This window comes from Gossypium hirsutum, chromosome A05, assembly GCF_007990345.1.
Source record: "Gossypium hirsutum isolate 1008001.06 chromosome A05, Gossypium_hirsutum_v2.1, whole genome shotgun sequence".
Lineage (NCBI taxonomy): Eukaryota > Viridiplantae > Streptophyta > Magnoliopsida > Malvales > Malvaceae > Gossypium > Gossypium hirsutum.
Window position 1 is genome coordinate 10,334,813 of NC_053428.1, and position 27,577 is coordinate 10,362,389.

The following is a 27,577-nucleotide window of genomic DNA, read 5'->3' on the forward strand; positions in this document are numbered from 1 at the left end:
TCTAAAACACTTCTGAAGTGTAATAACCCAAACAAATATTAATGTTTTAAATATTAAAATTGAGATTTTACGATTTTTTCCCCCGCACCAATACCTTTACACTTCATTAGAAAAAATAAGAGTAATAGTGTGGTGAAAATTGCAAACTGAAATGCATTGCCCAAACAAGAAAATAGTACAACAAAAAAGTTCCATCTTGCATACATTTGCATTCAAAGCTGAAGGCCCAACAATACAATTATTACTTTGACCAAAAAAGAAAACAAATTATTGCCGCATGGAAATAAAATAAAATAAATTAATAGCCAATAGTCAGAAAAAATAATTTAATAAAAACATAAAAAAAAACGTTGAAGTGTAGATGGGTGAAGGATCAAAACTTGGAGACCTCGTCCAAAATAGTAAAGTCCAACCTGTAGCGAAGTAAAATCGGGAAAACTAAACAGCAAAAAGGTATATATTTGCTCTCTTAAATTGGTAAACAAAAAAAAGAAAAGAGAAGAGAAGAACCAGAAAGTGTGCGTGTGCGTGAACATGGCGGTGGAGGAGTTTTTGAAGCAGTGCCAGCAATCGGGTGATGCTGCATACGCTGCCTTCCGATCGCTTCTGGAGAGGCTTGAGGATCCGAAGACGCGCGTCGACTCCCGGGTCTTCCTTTCGGATCTTTATTCCCAGGTCGGATCATCAGATGATTGCTTCAACAAGTACCATTTCCGGATCCAGGACATTCAGTTGGACCAATGTGAAGGTAGGTGTTCAATGCCATTGTGCCTTTGCCCATAAATTTCATTTTTTATTCCTTAGGAATTATTCCTGCTTTGTTTTCGATTTCAAAGTGTTTAGTTCAAAGAAAGTGGAAGAATACGAAAAGAAAAAAAATATTTTTTGGGGATTATTCTTTTTCTTGGTTTTACAAACACGTTTATTTTTCACATACTGAAGGTAATATTTTATTTTGGTGCATTAACAATAGATATGCAACTTAACAGTATAATTACTGAAAAAATAAAATATAAATTAAGAGGATGCGATAAGCACTGCTATCAAAAGCCAAAAGAACCCGTACTTCTTGGTTCTAAAATATTTTATGCTTTTTCAGTCTTTCTTTCGAATGGTTTTTACTTTATCGTCTATCCAGAGAACCAATCAAGATCGCTGGGATTTTCAGAATAAGAAAACTGATAACAAATTTTGGTTTTTGTCGTTTAATTCGGATCACAATTGCTTCTTCCTGTTTGGTTCTTTACTTTTAGTTCGGCCCTCAGCCTTATCCCTAGACTCTCTTGGTCCACTAGCTGAACTTGATTAGTTTTGGGCTCTTGACTTAGGTAGATCTATTTTAATTTTAACTTTTTAGTAAAAAATATCTTACTCGAATTTGTGGAGTTTTATCGATTCACGCTAAACATGCTAATGGCTGGCCATATGTAAGATTTGAGTAAAGTACGAGGTTTAGAAAATGAATTTAAGTAAAATTAATGGTCCATTTTTTATATGGGTCGAGTATTTAATAAGATTTTTTTAGTGTAAACTTGATTAAAATATTATGTTATAAAATAATATTATATTAATTATAAATAATATACTTTTATGAATTGAAATAATTTAAATTTAATTCGAAATGACTTGAAGTATAATTTATTTTTTTAAAATCAACTTAATAAACACGTAACTGAAACATAAATTATTAACTTATTTGAATGTTAAGACTTTTAATTACTATTTTTGAAAATGATTAAATAGTATGTTTTATGTAGGTGGCAAGTGTCCGAAAACTTGAAAATAAAAAAGAAGCATGATGTAATTATAATAGTGTTTTTAAATGGAGTTATTGTAATAGTGGTAAAATTTAATTAATCGGTTGTAAGTTAAATCTCATGTCTTTATTTTTAATCAAACTGATGGATTTGACAAATAATAAAATTTGTTGTATTTTTTCCTTAATAAGTTTGTTATATTTTTACAATAGTAATCTTTTAAATAAATAATAAAATGCTTTAATAATGATAATCTTATAATAATATTTAAAATAAATTATATATTTTAATTACTATGGGTATACTTATTATTATTTTACAATATTCTTTTATCGTTATACATATTTATTTAATAAACAATAAGTTTAAAAGCATTATTTTTAATTAAAAAGTATAATTCATTTTCATGAAATTTAGAATAAAGTATATAACATACACCCGTTCATAATGATTCATGTATTTTGTCATAACAATTTGTATGTAATGTTATAATAATATATTATTATGTAATTTACGCCAAATCTTATTAGTTATTAGTAACAAACATTGATAGCAGCTTGTTAAATTGATAGTAACTGGGTTTTTTTCCCTGTTCGAATCAGTTCAGGTTTGGTTTAGTTCGGGTTTAGGCTCAATCATTTTGAGCACAAATTGTTTATTAGTTTAGATTGTTAATATTTTATGAAGTTAAATTCAAGTAAATTAGGTAGAGGTTTTAGATTTGAGTCAAAATTAATAAGTCCAAATATAATGACATAGAAGCATTCTTTGAGATGAAAGTCTCGTTTCAGAAAGATTTTCTGCTAAATCACATGAAATATACTTTGCAAAATACAGATGAGATTGTAATGCTAGCCCACCAAAGGATTCCTTAACCAGTATAGTGTTTTCAAGTCGTCAATGTCCAATACCAAACACATAATTGTGGCATAATTCTTTTGTCCCTTATATTGGCACATAGCATTGAAGCCAAAGCAATAGATTTTGAATTATTCCAATGTCTATCACAATCTTCAAGATCGATTTGTAGATGTTTGCTTCACGAACCTTAAAGTATCTTCATTTCTCTTCTTTTTTCTCTTTTCCTTCAACTAGAGTATCCCAATTATCCTGTAGGGTCGAAAGTATTGAAGGTAAAGTTCTTTCAACATGTATACTTCTCCAAATTCGAACTTGTGTTCTCATCCTTTTCTAATTACATAAATATATGCCCATAGGATGTATTAATGAGTTTGGATTGCTTGTCCTGAACCATATTCCTTCAACATCTTAACATTTTTCTTTTACCGACATCTTAAATATTGATTTTTATAGTTTGATTGGATCTCTATTGTTTATCTCACGCCAATTTATTTCAAATGAAAGATGGGTGCGAGCACGTGTCCATGCATTGAATCCCATTGTGTTAGCAGTTATTCCTCCTCTATCTATTTTCCTTTTTATATAACAGAAGCATTTATAGCCTGTAATATGCTTGTCATACGGCATGAGTTCTGTTGCTTTAACATATTTTGCGCTATGCGTAGGCTATCCGGGAAGGAAAAAACTGACAATGATGGTGATTCCGAGCATTTTTGTACCAGAAGACTGGTCATTTACCTTTTATGAAGGACTCAATAGGCATCCAGATTCCATTTTCAAGGACAAGATAGTTGCCGAGCTTGGCTGTGGAAACGGATGGATATCTATAGCCATTGCTGAGAAATGGTTGCCTGAAAAGGTTTTAATTTGTAGTTTTTCTCCCTAGTGGCACAAACATAGAATGTTCCTCATGTTCCATATGCATGGAGAATTAGTTGTTCAATCCTTTCAAGTACCAACCAATATGTGCCTGCATTAATCTTCTGCAGGTCTATGGCCTTGATATAAATCCACGAGCAGTGAAGGTTTCTTGGATAAACTTGTACATGAACTCTTTTGATGAGAAAGGCCAACCAATTTATGACGTAGAAAAGAAAACCTTACTTGATAGGGTGGAGTTTCATGAATCTGACCTGCTATCTTATTGTAGGGAACGTGATATTCAACTTGAACGGATAGTTGGATGCATACCTCAGGTACTGTGACAGTTGATAACTGGTATAGCTGTGTAGTAAATAATGAAGTTACATAAAATCCTGATTCCGCAATACTTCTATCATTTTTTCTACTTGCAGATTCTTAATCCAAACCCAGAGGCAATGTCAAAACTAATCACTGAAAATGCAAGCGAGGAATTTCTACACGCCTTGAGTAATTATTGTGCACTTCAGGTTGAATGTTTCTTTATTGGTTCCATGTTACACAGTATGTTAGAAAAGTAATAAGGTGCTACAAGCTCACATTTCTGACTATTTACTCTGGCTTAGTTGTATTCATGGATAAGGTTCCTTGGGACAGTTAATTATAACCAAGACACAAACTGGCTGGTCCTCTTTGAAAGAAATATGTTTTTTTATTCCATATTGGAGCTTTTTCAAGATCAGCTTGGCTTAAATCTGGACGCCTAGGCACATTATAATTTATTAGGTTGCATAGAAGTTTAGAAACTTTTCTGTAGAGAAACATTTTGGAACTTTGAATTCTCTCTCTTTATTAACTTCATGCAGTCTAGTTATCAGTCATATGAATTTTAACTCCGTTCAATTCTTGGATTCTTCCTTTATATAATATGCTAATTCAACAAGATTGCTGTCAAATTTGTGAATATCATGTGCGCTTTCATTCTTATAAAAAAAGACAAAAGAAATTTAAAAATCCTCTCTCTGAATGCATCAACTTTAATTTCATTCCCATGTAGGGATTTGTTGAGGATCAATTTGGCTTAGGTCTGATTGCCAGGGCAGTTGAGGAAGGAATAGCTGTCATTAAACCCACAGGGATTATGATCTTCAATATGGGAGGCCGTCCGGGACAAGGCGTCTGCAAACGCCTGTTTGAAAGACGTGGTTTCCGTGTTACCAGGCTTTGGCAAACCAAAGTTCTTCAGGCAAGTAAATCCTTCAAAGTTGTAACCATTTCTTCAACCGGGTGTACTCAACTGAAATATCTTGTTGCAGGCTGGGGACACAGATATTTCAGCTTTAGTAGAAATTGAGAAGAATAGTCCACACCGTTTTGAGTTCTTTATGGGGCTTTCAGGAGATGAGCCTATTTGTGCTCGAACAGCATGGGCCTATGGAAAGGCTGGTGGCCGTATCTCTCATGGATTATCAGTTTACAGTTGTCAACTTCGTCAACCAAACCAGGTGGGCATTTCATAATGATTTTGGCTTGTAGTTAGTGGATATCTTTTCCCTGCTTGGGGAAGAATAAAATGGCTGATAATTCTTTTAAACTGACAGGTCAAAGTAATATTTGAATTTCTTAAAAGTGGCTTCCAAGAGATCAGTAGCTCTTTAGATTTATCTTTTGAAGATGATTTAGTTGCAGATGAGAAGATTCCATTCCTAGCTTATCTAGCCAGTATTTTGAAAGAGAATTCGTACTTCCCATATGAGCTACCAGCTGGATGTAAAAGATTTCGCAATCTAATTGCTGGGTTTATGAAAACGTACCACCATATTCCGCTTACTTCTGATGTAAGAAAACATTCTTGACTTTCCCCCCACCCCCCCTTTTCCCCTCTCAAATGACGTGATAAATCAGTTTGCCTGCTTCTAAATATTCATTATCTGCTGGAGTTTTGTTTTTCTCTTCTGTAAATCAAGAGCTTGCGAGTTTCTGTTGTACCAAGTGATTTTGATGTGAATTGAATAAAGGATGGTTGGTAGTGGAAATAAGGATAGGCTAAGGTGTCATTATAAAAATGTCGAAAACTCATGCAATATCTACATGGTTTCAGTTTTTGATATGATATAAGCATAATGATCTAGTAGGCCGATTGCTCCATGTATTTTCATTTTCTTATAGAAGGCACCTTGATTTTTGGAGATAGTTCGACATGCATTCTTCTTGTATTATTGTACAAGACACTGAATTTGCCTTTCGACTTCTGTTGTGTGTCATTAGGTTTAACTCTTTAAGGTATGGAGGAGAAGAAAGAAAACTCTGTGTTGAATATTTGTTATAAATGAAAAGTGCAAAGGCTGTTACGGGAAATTAATTTACATGCCATTTGGTGCTTCAGAGCTAGCCTTTCTACTTTGAAAATAAAGGAATATCAAAATATTTATCTTTCAAATATGTGCTAGTGCATTAGACAACTATAATTAAATAAAGCCCATCCTTTTAAGAGATTTTCAATATCCTTAGTCATATTCTGCTGTATGATATAGGCAAGCCTTTGCAGGTTATGCTTATAATGGTTGATTGGGCATATTGGAAACTAATGTAATATACCTCTTTCTTCAAGGGTCTCCTTTGTAGTTTCTGGTTTTTGAGCTTAGCTTTATGACCTTGATCAATAAAATGGCATTGAAGGTGACCTTATGGCTTTTCCATTTCATTACTACTTACTACCAATTCTGATTAATGCCTTTTGGGTTTCATCTTCTATTCTTAATGCTGTCCAGTTAGGTGGCTTGAAACTTTTGTAGTAATACTGGATGTAAGAATTTTTTGGTAACATCTTCTATTTTGATGCTAAGATTTAAATTCCTTGACCATTGCAAGTGATGATACATCATATAGCTGCAGTCTTGTCCTATCTTCATAATTCAAAGTAGTTTGCACCTTGGTACAATGTTTTTGCATTTTAAAGTATTCCACATGCAAATGCTGTTTAGCATATCTGAGTACCTTATCTATTTTCTGCACTTCTGACATTATTTTCAAAAATATGCAAGAATGTTGTCATCTTTCCTTCGAGGACTGTGGCAATTGAGAATGCTCTTCGGCTGTTCTCCCCCCGTCTTGCCATTGTTGATGAGCATCTGACCCGAAACTTACCCAGGAAATGGTTAACATCTTTGGCAGTTGAGGTATGTTTTATTTGTGATTTTGCATGTAAATCAGTCAAGCTAGTTTTGAATTACCTGAACTCAGCTGCACTATTCAGACTCTGCTTGTTTTCTGTTGATCTGTGCTCAATCTCATGCCACTTAGATCTTGAGTTGATCTTTGTTTGAGCATTTTAGTACTCTACACCAATTGAAATTCCGAAAAATTTAATATTATATATGTACAGATAAGATATAGTATTAGTTTCTTTACTGGATTTATTTTAGTTTTGAATTTAAGTTCAAACAGGAGAAGTCCACCTTCAAGCTCCTTGTCTAGGTAGAGAAATTGAGCTTAATTGAGTTGAGCCAAGTAGCTTGGTTATTTTGTTGTGCCAAGCTTGAGTACAAAATGTAGACCTAACAAAGCTTGAACTTTAAGCTTTTTAGTTGGGCCAACCTTGAGCTTGTGCTCGTCAGCCATTGACTCACCTTAGCTTCATTAACCTCAATTACCGATGCCCTTTAATCTAAGTAAGTCGCTCAAAAGTGGACATTCAATTTGAAATAAGAGGGATTTCTTTTTGTTGGATAATTAGAGGGAATGTTACTGATAGGCAAAAGGAGCAAAGGAGAAAAAAGAGGAAATAAGGAGAGAAATAGAAGAATTACGGGAGAAACCAGAAAGAACCAATAGAAAGAAGATCCCAATATTGAGTCTTAAATAGTCATCATCCAAAACTTTGTCAAAACTGAAGTAACATGATTATTCATAAACTTGAATCCTAAATTAAATCCTGACTCTTCATCAACGTCATTGCTGAGTTTTATATGTCCATGTTGCAGACTGCAGAAACTGGCTTGTCAGAGGATGTTCTTACCGTCATTGATGCACCGCGCCAGTCAGATTTGATGGTAGAGCTGATAAAAAAGCTGAAGCCACAGGTTGTGGTTACCGGGATAGCTCATTTTGAGTCGGTTACTAGTTCAGCGTTTGTGCAATTATTAGATGCCACCAGAGAAATTGGGTCTCGTCTTTTCTTAGACATATCTGACCACTTTGATTTATCAAGCCTTCCAGTTACCAATGGGGTACTGAAATATCTATCAGGAACTCCTCTGCCATCACATGCAGCGATCCTTTGTGGCTTGGTAAAAAATCGGGTATATTTTTAAGGCAACTTGGTCAACCTATCAAATGGTGTTTTCTATTTACAAGGGCTAATTCAATAGTCTTCTATTAATTTGACTTTCAGTCTCTTTAATTTCCTTTTAGTTTGTTTATGATTTGACAAATTCTCATATGTTGCTGCACAAACCTTTTCACAGGTCTATTCAGATTTAGAAGTTGCCTTTGTGATATCAGAAGATGAGGCTATCTTAAAAGCCTTGTCAAAAACTGTCGAAGTACTTGAAGGGAATACTTCATTGATTAGCCAATACTACTATGGACATCTGTTTCACGAGCTTCTAGCCTTTCAACTGACAGACAGGCATTCACATTTACAGGTTGGTACATTAACTGTCAAATATATAGAATAGAAATCACCATTCTTCCATTGGCAACACTTACTTTACCAGTGAAAGTATAGATGTGTTTCATTTTGACATAAAAAACAACTAGGAGTCGTTTTTCTATTGATAATAAGTAAAGGCTATAAGGTTTTGGAGGAGATGAAGAAGGGAGTTGTGTTTTATTCATTGATGATTGGCTGAATTTATACGATAATGAACTGAACATGCTAATAACTATTATTCAAATAACAAACCACAACTGAAATGCTAACAAATAGAAACACAAACTGACTAGGTGTGGAAGATTCTAAAGTATCACTAATACGCCCCCTTTAAGTTTGGGATTGTGGAAAAACATCTAACTTGGGAAGTTGATGAACTAAGGCAGGTTTGAGTAAGGACTTTGTGAGTGTGTCAGCCAGTTGATCGGCTACATGAATGTGGTTGACTTAAAAGTTTTGCGCTCAACATGGTCCTAAACACTCTGAAAATTGATTTTCATGTGCTTCATCTTGCTATGCAAAACAAAATGTCAACATTAATATGTGGTTTTAAGATCATCATAGAAAATTTAAGGAGTACAAGAGAGAGGAGCCTGGAGTTCTTGCAAAAGGAGCAACACCCAAAGTGTTTTAGCAGCGGTGACAATGACCAGCTTTAGTTGAGGATCTGGCTATAGTTGACTGTTTTTTTATGACCAGCTAATGGGAGTATGTCTGAAGAAGAGAATGTAGCTAGTGGTGGAAGCATGATCTATTGGGTTTCCAGCCCAATTGGCATCCACGTATGTGTTAAGATAGTTTTCGCAATGATGTTTGATTCGTAGCCATAATATGCGGTGTTTTTCAAGTATTTGAGGACCCCGTTTGACCGCTTTTATCATCTATTCTAAAACTAATTACAAAAATCTGGTGAAGCAAATCCAAAATATAACAGAATGAAAAATTCAAAATCTAACCATTACAGTATAACACCAATTGATCTATGTTTCTTAGAGGTGCACTTGTCCAAGGTTAAATATTTCCTCTTCTTCTAGATATCATTCAAGTTCCTATCATGTTGTTGGTTATATGTATATGAAAGATTTCAAGAGAGCTTTGAATAAAATTGTACTTCTCTTATTAACTAAAGAATTGAACTTAAATAGAGAAAAAAAAGTCCTAATCCTAATTGAGAAAATAGTTCCCTTATTCTAATAAACTACTAAAACATAAAAAGAAAATAGTTCCCTTATTCTAGTAAACTATAAAAGATAAAATAAAAAATATTTCTAGAATATGAATAAAACTTATCTATCCAAATAAGATTTATCTACCTAAATAAATTTAAAATATATACATATTTCAACACCCTCCCTCAAGTTGGTTCATATAAATCAATCATGCCCAACTTGTTTACAAGAAAATCAAAGCTTGTCTTAGAGAGTCCTTTGGTGAGTATGTCAGCAATCTATTGTTTTGAAGGAACAAACGGCATGCACACTTGGCCTTCTTCGATTTTTCCTTGATAAAGTGTCTATCAATCTCAACATGTTTAGTTCTGTCATGTTGGACTGGGTTGTGAGCAATGCTAATGGCAGCTTTGCTATCACAGTACAACTTCATTGGTGAAGTTATTGGTTTCCTCAGCTCTTCCATAATTCTTTTTAACCATATCATTTCACAAATTCCTTGAGCCATTGATCTAAACTCAGCCTCTGCACTACTTCTTGCTACAACAGTTTGTTTTTTGCTTCGCCAAGTCACAAGGTTTCCCCAAACAAATGTACAGTATCCTGATGTAGATCTTCTGTCTATTATTGAGCCTGCCCAATCTGCATCTGTATAAGCTTCAATTCCTCTTTGTTCGGATTTCTTGAAGAATAAGCCCTTTCCCGGTGAACTCTTCAAGTATCTTAGAATTTGAAACACTGCTTCTTCATGTTCCTCCATTGGAGAGTGCATAAATTGACTCACTAAGCTTACTGCAAAAGCTATGTCTGGCCTTGTATGTGATAAGTAAATTAACTTACCAACTAATCTTTGGTACTGCCCTTTATCAACTAATCGACCTTCTTTATTTTCAAATTTTACATTTGGATCAATTGGTGTGTCAGCTGGGCGGCAACCACTCATCCCAGCCTCTTTTAAAAGACCAATCACATATTTTTTCTGAGAGACCATAAGACCTTTCTTTGATCGAGCAACTTCCATTCCAAGAAAGTATTTCAAAGGACCCAAGTCTTTGATCTCAAACTCCAATGCTAGATGCTCCTTGAGATGTCTTATTTCATCCACATCATCTCCTGTAAGAATGATATCATCGACATAAACTATAATAACAGCTATTGTACCTTTTTGTGAATGTCGATAGAACATTGTGTGATCAGCTTGCCCTTGTGAGTAACCTTGTTTTTTAACAACTTGAGTGAATCATTCAAACCAAGCTCGAGGAGACTGCTTCAGACCGTATAAAGATTTCTTGAGTTTATATACTCGAGTTCCAAATTTTTCTTCAAAACCTGGAGGAGGATCCATGTAAACTTCTTCTTCAAGTTTTCCATTTAGGAAAGCATTCTTCACATCTAGCTGCTGTAAAGACCAATCAAGATTAACAGCAATTGATAAAAGAACTCTGACGGAATTTAATTTGGCCACTGGAGCAAATGTTTCAAGATAATTTATCCCGTATGTTTGAGTGTACCCTTTTGCTACCAACCGGGCTTTGTATCTATCTAAAGATCCATCTGGTTTGAATTTGGTTGTGAACACCCATTTACAGCCCACTGTTTTTTTCCCTACAGGTAATTCCATTGTTTCCCATGTACCTGTTTTTTCAAGAGCACGCATCTCCTCTAAAATAGCCTCCTTCCACTTAGGAACCTGTAAAGCATCTTTCACATTTTTTGGTATTTGGACAGTATCGAGACACGAAACAAAGGTTGAGAATGTCGAAGATAAGGTTTTATAGGATACAAAGTTAGACATGGGATATTTGACAATATTTCTAATACCTTTTCTTTTGGCAATTGGAATATCTAAATCAGAAAATTCATTGGCTGGATTATGAGCTTTACCTGGGCGTTTGACAGGATCTTGCGGGTCGGATTCTTGGTGAGGAATCTGGTGGATTCCACTTTCTTGATTTCGATTTCTTCTTGAGTAAACAATTAACTCCTTTATTTGTTCTTTATTTTCATGATCAGACTCTACACCTTCATCCTCCTTTTCATTAACATTAACATCATTAATTTTTGTGTTAATTATAAATTCGCCTTCCCCATTATTAGAATCCCTATGTTGTATATTCCTAATCTCTTCTTGATCAATTATAGAATCTTCTTTAGTATCATTCCCTCCCTGAAGATTAGAATGAAAATAAGATTGTGTTTCAACAAATGTGACATCCATGGTAACTATAATCTTCCTATCAATTGGATCATAACATTTGTAACCCTTTTTATTAGAAGCATAACCAACAAAGACACATTTTTTTGCTCTAGGATCTAGTTTACCTTGGTTGTGAAGATAAACAAAAACACTACACCCAAAAACTTGGAGGGATAAATCTGTAATCAATTTAGAGTTAGGAAAGTTATCTTTAAATAGACTAAAAGGAGATCTATAATTTAGAATTTTACTGGGCATTCTATTAATAAGATATGTAGCTGTTAACAAGGTTTCGCCCCAAAGATAACGTGGTACTTGACTAGTGAACATCAAGGTTCTAATTACTTCCAAAAGATGTCAGTTTTTTTTTTCTGCAATCCCATTTTGTTGTGGTGTATTTGTACAAGAACTTTGGTGGACTATTCCATGTTTGGTTAAGAAAATACCTAATTGGTCGCTAAAAAATTCCCCACCATTGTCAGTTCGAAATGCTTCTATTTTCACACCAAATTGTGTTTTCACCATAACATAAAAAGACTGAAACATATTTTTAACTTCGGACTTATCTTTTAATAAAAACACCCAACAAAGTCGAGTATGATCATCAATAAATGTGACAAACCAACGTTTTCCTGAAAAAGTCGAGACTCTTGAAGGTCCCCAAACATCACTATGAATTAACGAAAAAGGTTTGGAGGCTTTATATTTTTGAGGTGGAAAGAATGACCGATGATGTTTAGCCAATTCACAAAATTCACAATGATATGAAGAAGGACTTTTATTTTTAAATAGATTAGGTAACAAATATCTTAAATAATAAAAATTAGGATGTCCAAGCCTATAATGCCAAATCATAACCTTATTAAAATCAGAAACAGAATTTAAACATAAAGTAGTTGTTGATTGACTTAGATGGTCGTCTTCAAGAAAGTAAATTCCACCAAATTCTTTAGCATTGCCAATCATCCTCCCCGAGACCATGTCCTGAAACTTACACATAGAGGAGTCAAATATAACATGACAATTTGAGGACTGGGATAATTTACTGACCGATATGAGATTACAAGCTAGATTTGGCACATGTAAAACATCATGTAGAACCAAGGAAGATGAAATTTTAACAGTGCCTTTCCCGGCTATTTCCGAGAAGGACCCATCTGCTACTTTGATCTTTTTGTTTCCTGTGCAAGGTGTATAAGTTGAAAAAAGAAAATGACTGCTAGTCATGTGATCACTAGCTCCAGAATCAACGATCCATGTGTTTGTTTTACAAGGCTTGACACTGAAAAAAACAGAAAAATCAGTACTTGATTGGGCAAAAGAGGAAGAAGGATTATTGGATGAGTTAGGAATAGAAGAATTCATCCGAAATTGTGGCGATTAAAAAAACTTGTGTAGATGCTCTAATTGTTCCTTAGTGAATGGAGACCATTCCAGAGAGCTTTGGCCCTCATAATTTCCATTAGTTGTTTGGAAAGCTCTGCTATCCCCTGATTGTGAACCACGACCATTGCCATTCTTTTTCCTTCCATTTGTCGGTTTCCCATGGAGCTTCCAACACGTTTCACGAGTGTGCCAATATTTTTTACAGTGATCGCACCAAGGTTTTTTCTTTTTTTCACTATCATCATTATTTTTAATAGTTACAAGAGCAGAATTATCATCATTAGCTTCAAACCCTGGCTTTAACATTACTTTTCTCCTTGTCTCCTCTCTTCTAACCTCAGAAAAAATCTCACGAAGTTTTGGAAGCGGTTTTTTTCCTAGGATCCGAGATCTCACTTCATCAAATTCTTTATTTAAACCAGCCAGAAACAAATAAGCTCTTTCATTCTCTTCTTTTTTCATAGCTTTTACACCATCTCCGGGACACTCCCATTCATCATTGTAACACTGATCCAGTTCTTGCCAAAGAGATATCATCTCATTATAATAAAGAGTAACTTCTTTTTCCCCTTGCCTAGCTTTCCACAGTTTTATTTTTAACTCAAAAATCTGTGAAACGTTTTCTAAATCTGAATAGGTGTCTTTCACAGCGTCCCAAACATCTTTAGCAGTTAGGAGAAAAAGAAAAGGTTTACCTATGGAAGCTTCCATGGAATTAATAAGCCACGCAATTACCATAGAATTTTCTGACCTCCACTTGCTCATCTTTGGATTACCCACCTGTGGTTGCTCAACTTCTCCATTTAAATGACCTAGCTTGCCGCGCCCATCAATTGCTAATTTTACGGACTGCGACTATTCCAGATAATTCTTACCATTCAACTTGTGAGATGTCAATTGAAAAGAAAGGTGAGACGCCTCTGTCCCTTGAATCATTGTACTCTCGGTAGTTGTTTCAACTGTAGAACTTTCTTCCTTTGTTTGATTGCTGAATCTCTTATCTCCAGTGAAGGTTGTTTTAACTATGATGTTACTAGAGATTTTAACCTAGCTCTGATACCATGAAAGATTTCAAGAGAGCTTTGAATAAAATTGTACTTCTCTTATTAACTAAAGAATTGAACTTAAATAGAGAAAAAAAAGTCCTAATCCTAATTGGAAAAATAGTTCCCTTATTCTAATAAACTACTAAAACATAAAAAGAAAATAGTTCCCTTGTTCTAGTAAACTACTAAAAGATAAAATAAAAATATTTCTAGAATATGAATAAAACTTATCTATCCAAATAAGATTTATCTACCTAAATAAATTTAAAATATATACATATTTCAACCGTATATATAGGCCCTGTTTGGCAATTGCTTTATAGTTGATTGCTGATTGCAGTGGTTGGTTTTGACCAACTAATTCTATTAACTGTTTATTTAAAAGTGTGGTAAAACTTAGTTAATAGTTAAAAGCTGATATGTATACGACAAATAAGGGCATGACATATTTTATTGTTAAGTATTTATTTATGAATTAATGAGTGAATATTTTTGAAAATTTAAATAAATAAATTTCTTAAGTTCCTTATTTGCAAATTTCTTAAGTTGCATAAGAAATCATTTTACACAAGTACATATATTAATTAAGACAATAGAGGCTACTGAAATCTTGGCAGTAATTTTTGAGAGTTTTTTGTTTTGAAAGTTTTAACTCAATAAATTCTTGCAAATTTCATTCACCAAACACTACAATTAGAGGGTTTGACCATTTATATCCAAATCAACTAAAAAAAACTCAAAACTCTATTTAGCAAACACACTCGTAATAAAATTTTACCATGCCTAGTTATTTGTGAATCTAAGATTTCTTCCCATATGAGTAGCCTTTTTCTACTTTCTTACAGAGATCTGAAAAGTCCAAATCAGTTGAGGTGATTGGTTTCTCTACGTCAGCAATCTCAGTCCTTAATAATGCTGAATTGTCCATTTCTGGTGACGAGGACTCTCTTATACATATGGATGTCGATCAATGGTTCTTGCCAACGCCTTCTCCAGTTAAGGCTGCTATCTTTGAAAGTTTTGCACGACAAAATATGGGGGAGTTTGAAATTGATGTTACTCACAGTATACAGCAATTTGTTAGGAGCAACTATGGGTTCCCAATTGATAGCAACACAGTTTTTATATATTCAGACTGCTTGCAAGCTCTTTTTAGTAAACTGGTCCTTTGCTGCGTTCATGAAGGTGGAACTATGTGCTTTCCAGCTGGTTCAAATGGTAATCATGTTTCTGCTGCCAAATTTTGAAAGCGAACATTGTAAGCATCCCTACAAATTCTGAAGAAGGATTTAAGCTGACAGAGAAAACACTCAACAAAACACTAGAGACTGTGAAAAACCCATGGGTATATATCTCTGGTCCAACAATCAACCCAACCGGTTTGATTTATAGCAACAAAGAGATGGAGAACATTTTAACTGCATGTGCGAAATTCGGGGCAAGAGTGGTAATAGATACTTCATTCTCAGGACTGGAATTTGACTTTGATGGTTGGGGTGGATGGAATTTGGAGGGATTTTTGCCGAAGCTATCTTCCTCTGGCAACCCTGCTTTCTGTGTTTCTTTACTTGGAGGACTGTCTCTGAAACTGCTTAGTGGAGCAGTAGAATTTGGGTTTGTGGCTCTAAACCAACCACTTTTAATTGACACATTTCATAGCTATCCAGGCTTAAGCAAACCTCATAGCACAGAGAAATATGCAATCAAGAAGTTGCTGGCTCTGAGAGAGCAGAAAGGAGGCATGTTGGATATTGTCAAAGAACAAATTAGAAATTTGGAAGTCAGAACTAAGCGTTTGAAAGAGGTAACATCTTCTTCCCCTTCCATCCTGATGTGTTCACTCATACTGTCTACCATATATAACTTGGCATCTCTTATCAAGGTGTGAAAGATATATTATTTTGCTTTATTGAAGTGTAAAACTATATCTAAAGCAGCATTGATTGATTTCTTATCCCAATGCAATTTTAGAAAAAACAGGAAGTTGATCTCTATCAATTACTAAACTGTGTTTTGACAGCAATTACACTCAGCTTCTTCCAAATCAAGTTATTCCATGCCTGGCATTGTCTTATTTATTGTCCTTGAAGGGATTGTTTTGAATATTTGTAAGCGGCAACTGTTTCCTCAAACTTCGCAGTTAATTTTTCCTTGTTTTTATTCTTCTAACAGGCCCTTGAAAAATGTGGATGGCATGTGCTTCAACCCTCTGCTGGTGTTTCAATGATGGCAAAGCCCCCTTTCCTCGACAAGACTGTGAAGCTGAGCCATTCACTTAAGGACACTAATAGTGGTGAAAAGGATGCTGCCTATGAAGTTAAGCTCAATGATGCAACCATCAGGGAAGCCATTGCCAAGACCACAGGCTTGTGCATCAACAGTGGCTCATGGACTGGAATTCCTGGCTACTGCCGCTTCACTGTTGCCTTGGAAGAGAGTGAATTTGAGCTAGCATTGGCTTGCTTAGACAAATTTAAAAGCATAATTGGTAACTGAATTATGGTATCATTACCTACCTTCTAGTTCATCACTTTCACAACAAAGCCATAATGAAAAAAACCCATTCCTTACCATAGGAACATTCTTCATAAAGCTGTAGTTACAGCAAGCTGTTAAAAGACAGGTGTTTAAAGAAAGTTGCTCCTCCTAGAAGTTGATTCCTATTTGCTCTGGCTATTGCTTGATAGCCATAATGAAAAAACCATTCCTTACCATGGAAACATTCTTCATAAAGCTGTAGTTACAGCAAACTGTTAAAAGACAGGTGTTCAAAGAAAGTTGTTGTTTCCACAAGTTGATTCTTATTAGCTTTGGCTACTGCTTTATAAAAGCTATGGTTTCTTATTTCTTCCTTTCCATGTGAAGAATTTCCAAGCATACAATAATCAAATCATTTTCTTTTTGTTTCAGTTCATTCTATCACTACTTTACATTCTTTTTCCTTGTCTTTTGCACATATCATGTACGATGGCATTGATGATGTCCCTTTTTTACTTTAATATGCAAAAATTTGATAGTTAAAAAAAATCAGTCTGATTAACGAAATAAAGTACTAGAAAAGGGCAGGAGCCTTTTGCAACTGCTAAGCTTGCAGAATTCCAGGTGACGAAGTTGAAGAATTTGGCACTTCATTTTTTGCTGCAACAAGGTACCAACTAGACAGGGCCTAGTTCTAGTTATAATACACCATATATCTGGAACCATTGAGAGATAGGCAACCTAAGGTAAACTGGCACAGTGTGGTTGTCTCTTGGATGGCTAGTTTGGACAGATTACCAACTAAAAGCAAAGTGCGTTGTAGAATATTCAGGGAATGCCTGTTTTGCAGCGAGGAGACCAGAGATCAGTTGTTTTTTGGGTGCAGAAGCTCAAAGCTCATACGAGGGAAATCCTTTCAGTATGCAATTTTAATATAAATGTAAAAAGTATATAAAAATTATATTTAAAAATATCAAAAAAATGTAAAAAAATTTAAATCTAAAAAAGTAAAATTAAAAAAATATTTAAAATTATAAAAATTTAAAAGAAATAAAGAAAAATATGAATAAAATTTTGATTTTTTTCATTTAACATATCAACAAATTTATAAATTTATCGTGCTATTGGTGAAAATTTCAATTTTAAAAATAAAGACATCTATATTATTATTTGATTCCTTGATTGAGTTAATTGAATAACAAGTAATTCACGAAATGATTGTTTTTTTTTTTTTTTTTGCAAAGATTATTATCACGATAATATTTGAACGTTGTAACTTTCAAAAATAATTTTCTTAATAAATATATATTTTAAAGATAAATAATATTTTCTTTTGGCAGGAGAATAAAAAATAGCATTTCACAGCGTTTTCATAAGGGGGAAAGAGAACACATTCCAGCGTTCGCTTGAAGACCATGTTGATTAATCGTATGTTATTATTTAAGTCTTATGAAAATTGTCTAAATTAAAGGAGAAGAGGGAAAAAAAAGAGAGGAAAATGGAGGAGTTTGAGAAACCACCAGTTTCCATGGAAGAAGACACTGAAATGGAGGAGAGCGATGCTGTTGAAAACCCTAAAGCCAGTCAGAAATCCAGCAGCGATTCGGAGTCAAGCGATTCAGAAGAGGAAGCAGATCAGAATGAACAGCTCTTAGCCCTAGAATACGAGCTCTCCACCAATCCTTCCAACTACGATGCACATGTTCAGGTAAACAGTACTCCTCCTCCTCCTTAGTTAAAGTAAACGTAAACGTATTTTCCTGCTACTACTAACGCTACTATTTCCTGTTATTTGATTTGATTTCACAGTACATAAAGCTTTTGAGGAGAAGTGCTGAAATAGAGAAACTAAGAGAAGCAAGGGAAAACATGAATACGCTGTTTCCATTGAGTCCTGAAATGTGGATGGAATGGGCCAAAGACGAAGCTTCTCTTTCTAATGATTCCAATTTCGAGTCAGTCGAGAAGTTTTACGAGAGAGGCATCTCTGAGTATCTGTCTATCCCGCTTTGGTGTGAGTACCTAAATTATGTGCAAGAACACGATCCAAAAGTGCGTGATTGTTTAGCTGATGGAATTTCGAAGGCAAGAAATCTGTTTGAGCGAGCTGTTACTGCCGCTGCTCTTCATGTTTCTCAAGGATCTCAAATATGGGATGCATATATCCAATACGAGCAAGCTATTTTACTAACGATTGACCAATCTGACATCCAGGTCTCAGCATGATACCTTTTTCTTTACACTCAGATACATTTAATCATAAAGAATTTGTTTTTGAGTTGGACTGCTAATCATCCGTTCCTTGTTCAGGCTAAAGAGAAACAGGTCCAGCGCATACGGAGTATATTCCATCGATACTTGTCTATTCCCCTTGCTAGCTTGAAGTCTACTCTTCTAGCCTACAAGGCATGGGAGGTGGAGCAAGGAAATTCTCTTGATGCTGAACCTGGCGATGTTTTAGGGATTTCTTCCCATGTTGCTTCGGCTTACCAGAAGGCAGAGGAGATGTACAATGCCCATGTACATCATGAAGAACAGATTACTAGACAGGATATATCTGAGTCTGAAAGGTTTCAACATTACATGGTATACATATCATACTCTAAAATCTCTATCGTGTGGAAATTCTTTTATTTAATACTGACTTTGAAGTCAAATTTGGTTTCTTCATGTATTCTTTAAGGCACTGTTTCTTGTTTCTTATGAGACTGAAATATTGTTCTTGCCTCTTTACCCTATTGAAGTCTTGGCTTTAGCATCATTCCGCCTGGTTAAATTGATTAATAATTCATTTGTTGCAGAGCTACTTGGATTTTGAAAAATCTTTCGGTGATCCAGCCCGAGTTCAAATTCTGTATGAACGTGCCATAACTGACTTTCCTGTATCAAATGATCTCTGGCTTCACTATACTCACTATCTTGATAAAACCTTGAAGGTTCTTGGTTTTACTTTCTCTTATTCAATTAACCATTAAAGTTCTTGCTTTTACTTGTTATAACTTCTAATTGGGTTTGCCATACTAGAAATTATTCTTGCTTTTCCTTTTAGGTGGGAAATGTTGTGAAGGATGTTTATTCGAGGGCTACAAGAAACTGTCCCTGGGTTGGAGAACTTTGGGTTCGCTATTTGCTGTGTCTGGAGCGTGGCCTTGCTTGTGAGAAAGAGATATCTGCTGTATGTTGTGTTTTTCAGAGATTAGTAACTCTTGTCTCTGTCTGGACTACATTATAATTTATCAAATAGTTGTTCAAAGTCTGATCTTCAGTCATCATTGTAGGATAACATATAGCTTCTGCATATAATACCTGAATTTTGGCTTGGAGCTCTAGGAAGTTCTTAAATATCAGTTGACCAGGGAAAAAATGCGTATATATATTTTGTTTCTGCTAGTCAAGCATTGCGGTAAGGTTTACTATGAGCTCAAAAGAAGAACATAAAAATGTGGAGAGAATTTATCCAGCCCTATAGAAACATCAGTTCAATTTCAAAATCGCCTATGTCACCTTTTGAACATGCTGTGGTCTCAATGTTTCCATCATGTAATATGATCTTATTTCCACATCAAAATAAACTGAATGCTATCACGTTTTCATGGTAGATTTAGGGCAGTTCGATTTTGGTAGTTTGCTTTGGAACTATTAGAAGTTTTATAATCGCCTATAATAGTTTCAAGATTTTTGAAAAGGAAATTTCCTTGACATGTTTGCAACGAGTAATGTGTAAAATACTTTTATTGTTTTATGATTCTATTTAAGGTCGTTTAATTGATTTTTTTCCTTAAATTTATTTCAGGCCTTTGAGAAGTCCCTTAAATGCACATTTTCAACCCTTGAGGAGGTATGGATTTTTTTTTTTAAATTGTATCTATTTTAGACTTCATTTGATACTGTTCATGTGTTTAATAGTTTTGACCTCTTTTGTGTGTTCTAGTACCTCGATTTGTTCCTCACCCGAGTAGATGGCTTGAGACGTAGAATTTCATCAGCTAGTGGAGATGGTGTGTTGAACTATTCAATGATTAGGGAATCTTTTCAGGTTTGAATGCATACTTTTTCATCTCCGTATTTAAAATAACTTTCATAGTTAAGCAAGTGTTATTGAAGATTATGAAGCACATTGAAGTATTGTTCTTGTTTTGAGTCATTTCAATTGTATGTAAAAGCATTTTGGAATTCATGGTCTTCTTGATGTATGGGCTTGCAATAGGTCCCTTTTGTATGCTTGAGTCTGACACTGTAGTCTCTCTTCCAGCAAGCAGCGGATTACTTATCACCACACATGAAGAACACTGATGGTTTACTGCATTTGCATGCCTATTGGGCCCGTTTAGAGCTGAAATTGGGCAACGATTTAATTGCAGCTCGTGGTGTTTGGGAGAGCTTGCTTAAAACTTGGTTTGACTTTTCAAAGCTTGCATGCATTATTGTATTGTTATTTTAAATACCTGCTGTTTCAGAGGTTTCACGAATGTATCCGTCTGTGCAGTGGTTCAATGTTGGAAGCATGGAAAAGTTATATAGCAATGGAAATTGAATTAGATCATATAAATGAAGCCAGGGCCATATATAAGAGATGCTACAGCAAAAGATTTAGTGGAACGAGTTCAGAGGTACATTTTCCATGTTTAATGTAAATATAATTTGTATGACTTGATTATGTTCAAATGTTTGCTCAGTCTTCAGTTCAGTGGGTTGTTAAAATAATAAATTGATGTATTTTCTATCTGCATGGCAAATATTTATGTTTCCTTTTTTGCTTTTTTCCCTTCTTTTTACTTTTCTTACTGTTGACTACAAGGCAGAATGTGAGAATATAAGAAACATGAATTTGGAACAGCATTGAAGTTTTTAGATCATATATAGTTTTCCTACTTATTGATTAGTTTAACTTGTTTACTTTTGGGAAAAGGTGTTAAGGTGCTCACAGTAACGTGGCAATTTAGAACATCTCTGGGAAATGATGCCTATTTAAGTTTTTTCCCTGGGGCTAGAAAATTAAGAGGTTTTAGGGTTCATGGAGATTAAATCTTCAAAGGGCCAGAATTAAAGGGAAAGGTCGATGGAAGTTTTGTGCAGCAGGTGAATTAGAAGAAAGAACTTTTTTTTTTTTTAAATTCATGTGCTTATGCTTTGAACAGTTACTGATAACATTGTAGCAAGAGAGGGGAAAGGTGAAGGACGAAATGTGCTTCTGGACTTCATTCTTAGTAATGAGTATTCGCATTTCTTATAATTTCATTGATAAATTTCTTAATAAAATATAAAGGCTCTTCCTAGACCTGTAGTAGTATGATTTTTAGTTGGCAACTTTCTAGAGTGATTTCTGGAAGGATACAAGCTAGATAAAAATGATGCCCAAGTTACAGGATGCATAAAATTATTTCCACTTTGCATAAAATGGCCAGAAACTATGAACTGAAGTCCTAAATTGCTAGTATTGAAAATCCATATATGAAAAGTAATTTTCTTCTTCATTTGTTGTATCAATTTTAATTGTAAACTATAGTGGAGTATATCACTGTTTACTTCTATGCCCAATATGAAGTTGCACCCTAGGAGCCCACAGTAGTTTTATCTATTTGAATGTATAGCAGATTGTGTCAATGCTCATGGAAACCAGAAAACACTACGAATCAGATTTAACAGATGACAGCAGATATCATTCCCTTTTTCCTTTTCTATCATATGGAAGTCAAAATTTTCTCAATTTTAACATTGACTGTTCAATCTCTAGTTGATGGTATGATGTGGAACCGATACTATACTAGACTTTTTTATGCACGCGCATGTGTATATGCCTTAGTGTGCATGTGAGCTTCTATATGTGCATGTGTGTGTACGGGTACAAATGTTACGAGATAGAGCTATAATTCATTTTAAGGCCATAGATCTAATATTCTTCTGTGATCTGGTTCATTTTTTTAAGTTTTACTCTTCTTGTCGCTGCCATCTTTTTTAAGCTTAATTGATTTTTTTTCTCTCAACTGATATAGCCAACAACCTGTCTTGGTTCTTTTTTATAATTTTATAGTTAGTCTTACTACAGTGACTATGATAACTTAGAATGGTTTACTTATATTTTTAAGATGAATAATATCTTTTGGGATTGTAATTTGTGTTGGCTCTTTTATGCCGTTCTCCAGAATTTTCTTCTACTGCATTATAAGTATCCTTTAAATTAGATGATATATTCCTGCCTAAAAAACAGAATCATTCAGGACATCTGCCATTCTTGGTTACGCTTTGAGAGGGAATTCGGAACACTGGAAGACCTCAACCATGCTGTGCAAAAGGTACTGAATTTTACTTTTTTTTCCAGTTCTGCTGCTCATGTTGTTTTGCTTCAGATAATTAACACATTTCCTTTTACAAGTATGGAACTCCACTTCCTTGTAGATGGGTTTAAATTCAATTCAATAAATAAATATATACTAAGTAGGAAAAGGAAAATACATTCTGGAAGTTGTCAGGAATTTAATAATTTTATATATTGGCTAGCTATCTTTTTTATTAACATCAAAGTTTCTTAGGAAGGGTAGGCAGTTTAGTCAACAAAGAAGCAAGTGTTGTATTACTTCATCTTCGAAAAAAGAATACGTACTGTGGAGTAAAAATTGAAATCTTAAATCACCTGCTTTCTCCATCAACTGCCCTACCTGCACAACTTCGTTAGGTGATTATTCTGTCTACTTTCTAAGTCCATTATCCTGATTAATCCACATGTATAACATTTTTTTATTGCATTCGCTACTCATTGGCTAGGTGGAGATTTGCCATTAGGTGTGAAATGGATGATAGATCTGATCTAATTTTATTATGCTACCTTTAGTAGTAACATGCTGCAAATCATGGTTCCATTAAAAATTCTCTACTATTTAGTCTTGAACAACTGTATTTTATTTACTTACTGAGTTTCAGGGTGAAGTTTGAGAACATATTTTATCCCTGTTAAACAAAGATGTACTGTGCCTTTTAGGTATTTTCTTATTTAGTGAAAAGTTACTAGACTGGATTCTGTGTTTTCAGTACTTTCTTTCCCTCTTTAATGTGATGCCATTAACTATTTATGTTTCCTTGATATTTGTTGGTCACGGATAGTCAGTTTGTAAGTGACTTATGCTTGTGAAGCGTTATGATTTGTTGATCCAAATCTAAGTATTAAAGTACCCTTTCTGCTGCCCTTGGAAAACTACCTTTCATGAGTCTGAAACATCATTTTATTACATTTTTAACATCCTCTTGTACTTGCTGTATGCTTAGAAAATTCACAATATTGTAATGTCTGGTTATGTTAAAAACAAAGTGTCATCTGGTTGATGAATAACCCTGTCTGCCTTTAGCAAAGTCAGAATTACTCTTGTTTTCCATACCATTTCTCAGGTTACTCCTCGTCTTGAGGAGCTGCAATTATTTAGGTTACAACAGGAATCTAAATCTTTCACTGGAGCAACAGATCAAAGAGAGGAGACCCTTAAGAACACATCTCGTGAGAGGAGGAAATCAGGTTCAAGTGCAATTGATGAGCAGCCTCCAGCTAAGTGGCAAAAATATACTTCTCAAAATAAGAAATTGCACAAGAAAGAGAACACACAAGGGCTGAACTTAGCTGAAGCAAACGATGGGGAAGAGAAAGAAGGCAAGGTTGAGAAAAAGGTAAATGAGAAACAGATGAAAGACACTAAGAATACTACATCAAGATTATATAAAGATCAGTGCACTGCATTTGTATCAAATCTTAACATTACGGTAAGTAGGACCCTTAATTTGCTGCTCTTCTACTTTTTATTCAAATAAATGGATAGACTTGCTCTTTTCTGATATTGTTTACTGTTGGATGTTTGGATGACAAGTTTATGTTTTTGGGAGCAGGCAAAAGACGAAGATCTCCATCAATTCTTCAGTGATGTTGGGGGGGTCACTGCAATTCGAATTCTGCATGACAAGTTCACTGGAAAATCAAGGGTCTGTCCCCCCCCCTCCCCCCCTCCCCCCCCCCCCCCCGGGAGAATGTGTACTTCCACACACATGCACATGCTTTGTTTTTTTGTTTTTGAACTGCACATGTTACAAAAGACATGGGAAACTAGCTGCATACGTTGCTTACTAGAAGTCAGTCTGGTGCTTAGGCTGAATTTCTATATCACAATCTTTCTTGAGTAGTATAAATTATGTCCTGTACAGTTTAAGGTCCTTTATGAGCGAGTTTTGCTGTCTCCTTTGGTAGACTAGTCTATGGCACACCCATTTTGTGGTGACATGAAACAATTAATAATAATATTGTTAGATAAATGTTTAAAAGAACATAAGAACCAAAGTTATTTGAAAACATAAATTACTTGTTAAAGAAAGATAATGTGTAATAGAGAAAAGTAGGAATGCAACTGTCATACAGTGTTGAAATAGAGAAAAATAGTAAAGTTGTAAGTTTAAGAGAAGAGTAGATTTGAACCATATTTTCTAAGAAAGTGAAAGACTATTATATCCTAAATAACTTGTGTTTTATTAACTGGTGGTTCTTTTTTCTTTTCTTTTTTTTGCCTTTTTTTCAACTGAGTTGGTGTTACTTGCCTAGTTAAAGCAACTTGGTCAGCGGTTTTATTTAGTATAGTGATAACTTTCCCTAGGAGGAATATTGTGTTTAAACAATCTCAGGCTTTCTTAGTATTTTGCATGCATCATTCTATGATAAAGAATGTCATTTCCTACTGTTTGTGTTTAGTTCTTGCATTCACAGCTGATATGCTCCACCGAGCTGTCTCAAGCATTCAGCAATGTTAAGTAAAGTCTAATGGTTTATTGTGGGATGATTAATAGACTATGATTCTCTATGGATATTATTAGTTATATGTCTATGATGGTATTTTCATAGTCTAGAAAATTAAAAATTTTCAATGTTTTAATCTTTTTCGATGTGTTTTACATAATTTTAGAGCTATTTATCAGTCGTATGCTCATGTAGTGATGCTCTATACCTTTTATTGAATTTTGAAGGGACTGGCATATGTGGATTTTAAGGATGATGTACACCTTGCTGCAGCTGTAGCGAAGAATAAGCAAATGTTTCTTGGCAAGAAGTTGAGTGTTGCACGGTCAAATCCAAAGCAAGGCAAGAGAGAATCCCTTGCTCATACTGCACCTGGTGGTAAGCAGAAGGGATATAATTTTACTCTCTCCTTTCTCTCCTTAGACTTTTATTTCCATTTGCATATACATCTCAAGCTATTGATACAGATGCTTAATTTATTAAATGCATCGCAAACCTTTTCAATGTGCAATGTGTTGTTTGCATGAATATTTGAATTCAAAATTGAGAATATTCATTCCTGAAGGCTAGTATGCCTGCAAAACATTGGAAATAAAATTCCTGCTAAACAAATTTGGCTGAGTGAAAATACTTTTTGCCTGAGGTTTGATAATTCCTGTCCTCTAATTTTGTCATATTAGAAAAGCCTCCTAGAAGTGCAAAAAATGCCAGTTGGCCATAAGCCTAACAGTTGTTAAGGTAACGTGATATCTTTCTGGAAGGGCTTATCTTGGTATTTTAATTTATGAGAAACTTGAGAGGGCTTATCTTGGTAACGTGATATCTTTCTGCAAGGGTTATCTTGGTAAAAATCATAGAATAGATATCCGAAGTTATGTTTCTATTTTCTTTTTGAAACTTACCTTTAGGTCTCAATCCCTTAAAAAATAGAAAATCCCATAAGTGGCGTGGGATGGAGATCTAAAGGTATGTTTCTTCTTCCTTTTAGTTCTTTTGTGGCCCCATTGTTAAAATTTTCTTGCCATATCTAATTGACAACCCTTTCAAAGTATTCTAAAATGAAGATTTTCACTTGTGCAGTTAGGGCTAGTTCTTCCATCTTTAAAAGTTTAGAGCTTAATTTGAGTCTTCCTACATTTTAAGGGTATATATGTTCAAACCATGTACTTTAATCAGACTGTTGTGGAAAATTATGTCCGACCTCTTTTGTATATGCTGGTTCTTTTCTGTATTATGCTGTAGTATCAAGTCCAATGCCTTGAATTAAGGCAGATGGTGCATTTTTTGCTAGGTATTTTCTTTTTATTTGTATCACATTTACATTTATTTCTCTTCCTTCATCTATTTCTTAAATTACTGCGTCTGAGACATATTCAGACATAAAAGTATGGGCTATGGTTCTCCAAATATATGTAAAAACTCAGCACAGCTTAAGCATACCTGTATCTGACACTAACCCTCCAGTCTGGATAACGTGTGTCACCCTTCGTTTTTGTTTTATCCTAGTTTTACAGTAATAAAAGTTTGCTTCTTTAGTGTGTGGTTTGCTGTATCCCCCTTAGCTTGCTTGGTTAGTCTCAGATTCTAATGTTTTCTAAACTGAAATTGCAGAAGAAGCTAGTAATCAAAGTGGAGGCCATGGGAGATCTGTATCTAAAGAATCTGGTGAAGATTCAAAGGGATCTAGAGGTCGTAAGCGCGTTGAGAACATCCAGCTCAAAGGGAAGAACACATTTGCAGTGCCAAGAAATGTTAAACCACTTGGATGGACTAACAAACCCGGAACCCGGGAAGAGGAAGATGAGAAGCCAAAATCAAATGATGAGTTCAGAAAAATGTTTATGAAAACCTGAGGTTCACTCTCAAGTTTCTGGTTAAGATCAATGCTCAGAATGAATGTTATCCTAGTACAAATTTTACTAGCAACACACCAATTTTTGTGATAAATTAGTTGTGGGCATTTAGTAACCTATTAGGTCTAGGCTGCTATATAAATTACTAGAATTAAATTTGGTTCTGAAGGTTATCGATGTCTTTAAGGCTCAGCCCATCCTTAGTAACGGCTGTATATTGGTCTTTTCCTTTATGTTTACACATTTTGTTGAAGATCGTCTACTGTCTTTGAAACATTTTGCAGCTGGGTTTAGGGTGGGCTTCTAAAATAGGTTTTTCATCTTCAATGACACAAACAAATTAAACTACAGCTCTTGGCTTTGATTTAGTAGCGTTGAATATTTATATGAAAAATTCCGTACCGGGCGGTTATGTTTGTACTGTGTAAATTCGCGGTGATTTACTCCTATCAAGCTATGTGATTCCATGGTGGGCAGTATTGTTTGTTGTGTGTAAATTCACGGTCATATGCTATTTCATTAAGATAATAAGGTTGCAGAAGTTATTCTCA

At 34.7% G+C, this 27,577-nt stretch overlaps 2 protein-coding genes across 3 annotated transcripts; both read left to right on the top strand.

Moving 5' to 3' along the window:
- Positions 1-328: 328 nt before the first annotated feature.
- LOC107958524 (methionine S-methyltransferase) lies at positions 329-16,840 on the top strand. The gene is given in 13 exon segments (XM_016894336.2): positions 329-748; positions 3,284-3,477; positions 3,608-3,814; positions 3,914-4,009; positions 4,537-4,725; positions 4,796-4,984; positions 5,081-5,317; positions 6,524-6,658; positions 7,463-7,780; positions 7,946-8,125; positions 14,777-15,173; positions 15,176-15,735; positions 16,104-16,840. Coding segments are annotated over 13 exon segments (3,240 nt in total). The 5' UTR covers positions 329-534; the 3' UTR covers positions 16,428-16,840.
- A 900-nt stretch (positions 16,841-17,740) lies between these two features.
- Positions 17,741-27,442, top strand: LOC107958523 (squamous cell carcinoma antigen recognized by T-cells 3). 2 transcript variants are annotated; one of them, XM_041113292.1, is made up of 14 exons: positions 17,741-18,117; positions 18,219-18,623; positions 18,720-18,995; positions 19,211-19,345; positions 19,459-19,584; positions 20,203-20,247; positions 20,341-20,445; positions 20,662-20,804; positions 20,896-21,019; positions 22,628-22,702; positions 23,790-24,155; positions 24,279-24,371; positions 25,401-25,551; positions 26,785-27,442. In XM_041113292.1, the coding sequence occupies exons 1-14, from the start codon at positions 17,908-17,910 to the stop codon at positions 27,024-27,026; spliced, it is 2,496 nt and encodes an 831-aa protein (XP_040969226.1). In that variant the 5' UTR covers positions 17,741-17,907; the 3' UTR covers positions 27,027-27,442. The 2 variants fall into 2 exon arrangements, with proteins under 2 accessions (XP_040969226.1, XP_016749824.2); XM_016894335.2 differs by lacking the exon at positions 24,279-24,371.
- The last annotated feature ends 135 nt before the right edge of the window (positions 27,443-27,577 follow it).

Coding starts and splice junctions, on each gene's coding strand:
- LOC107958523 (XM_041113292.1), top strand. CDS start 17,908: ATGGAGGAGTTTGAGAAACCACCAGTTTCCATGGAAGAAGACACTGAA. Junction 20,805..20,895: donor GAGAGCTTGCTTAAAACTTG/GTTTGACTTTTC, acceptor CCGTCTGTGCAG/TGGTTCAATGTTGGAAGCAT. Junction 24,156..24,278: donor TATCAAATCTTAACATTACG/GTAAGTAGGACC, acceptor TTTTGGGAGCAG/GCAAAAGACGAAGATCTCCA.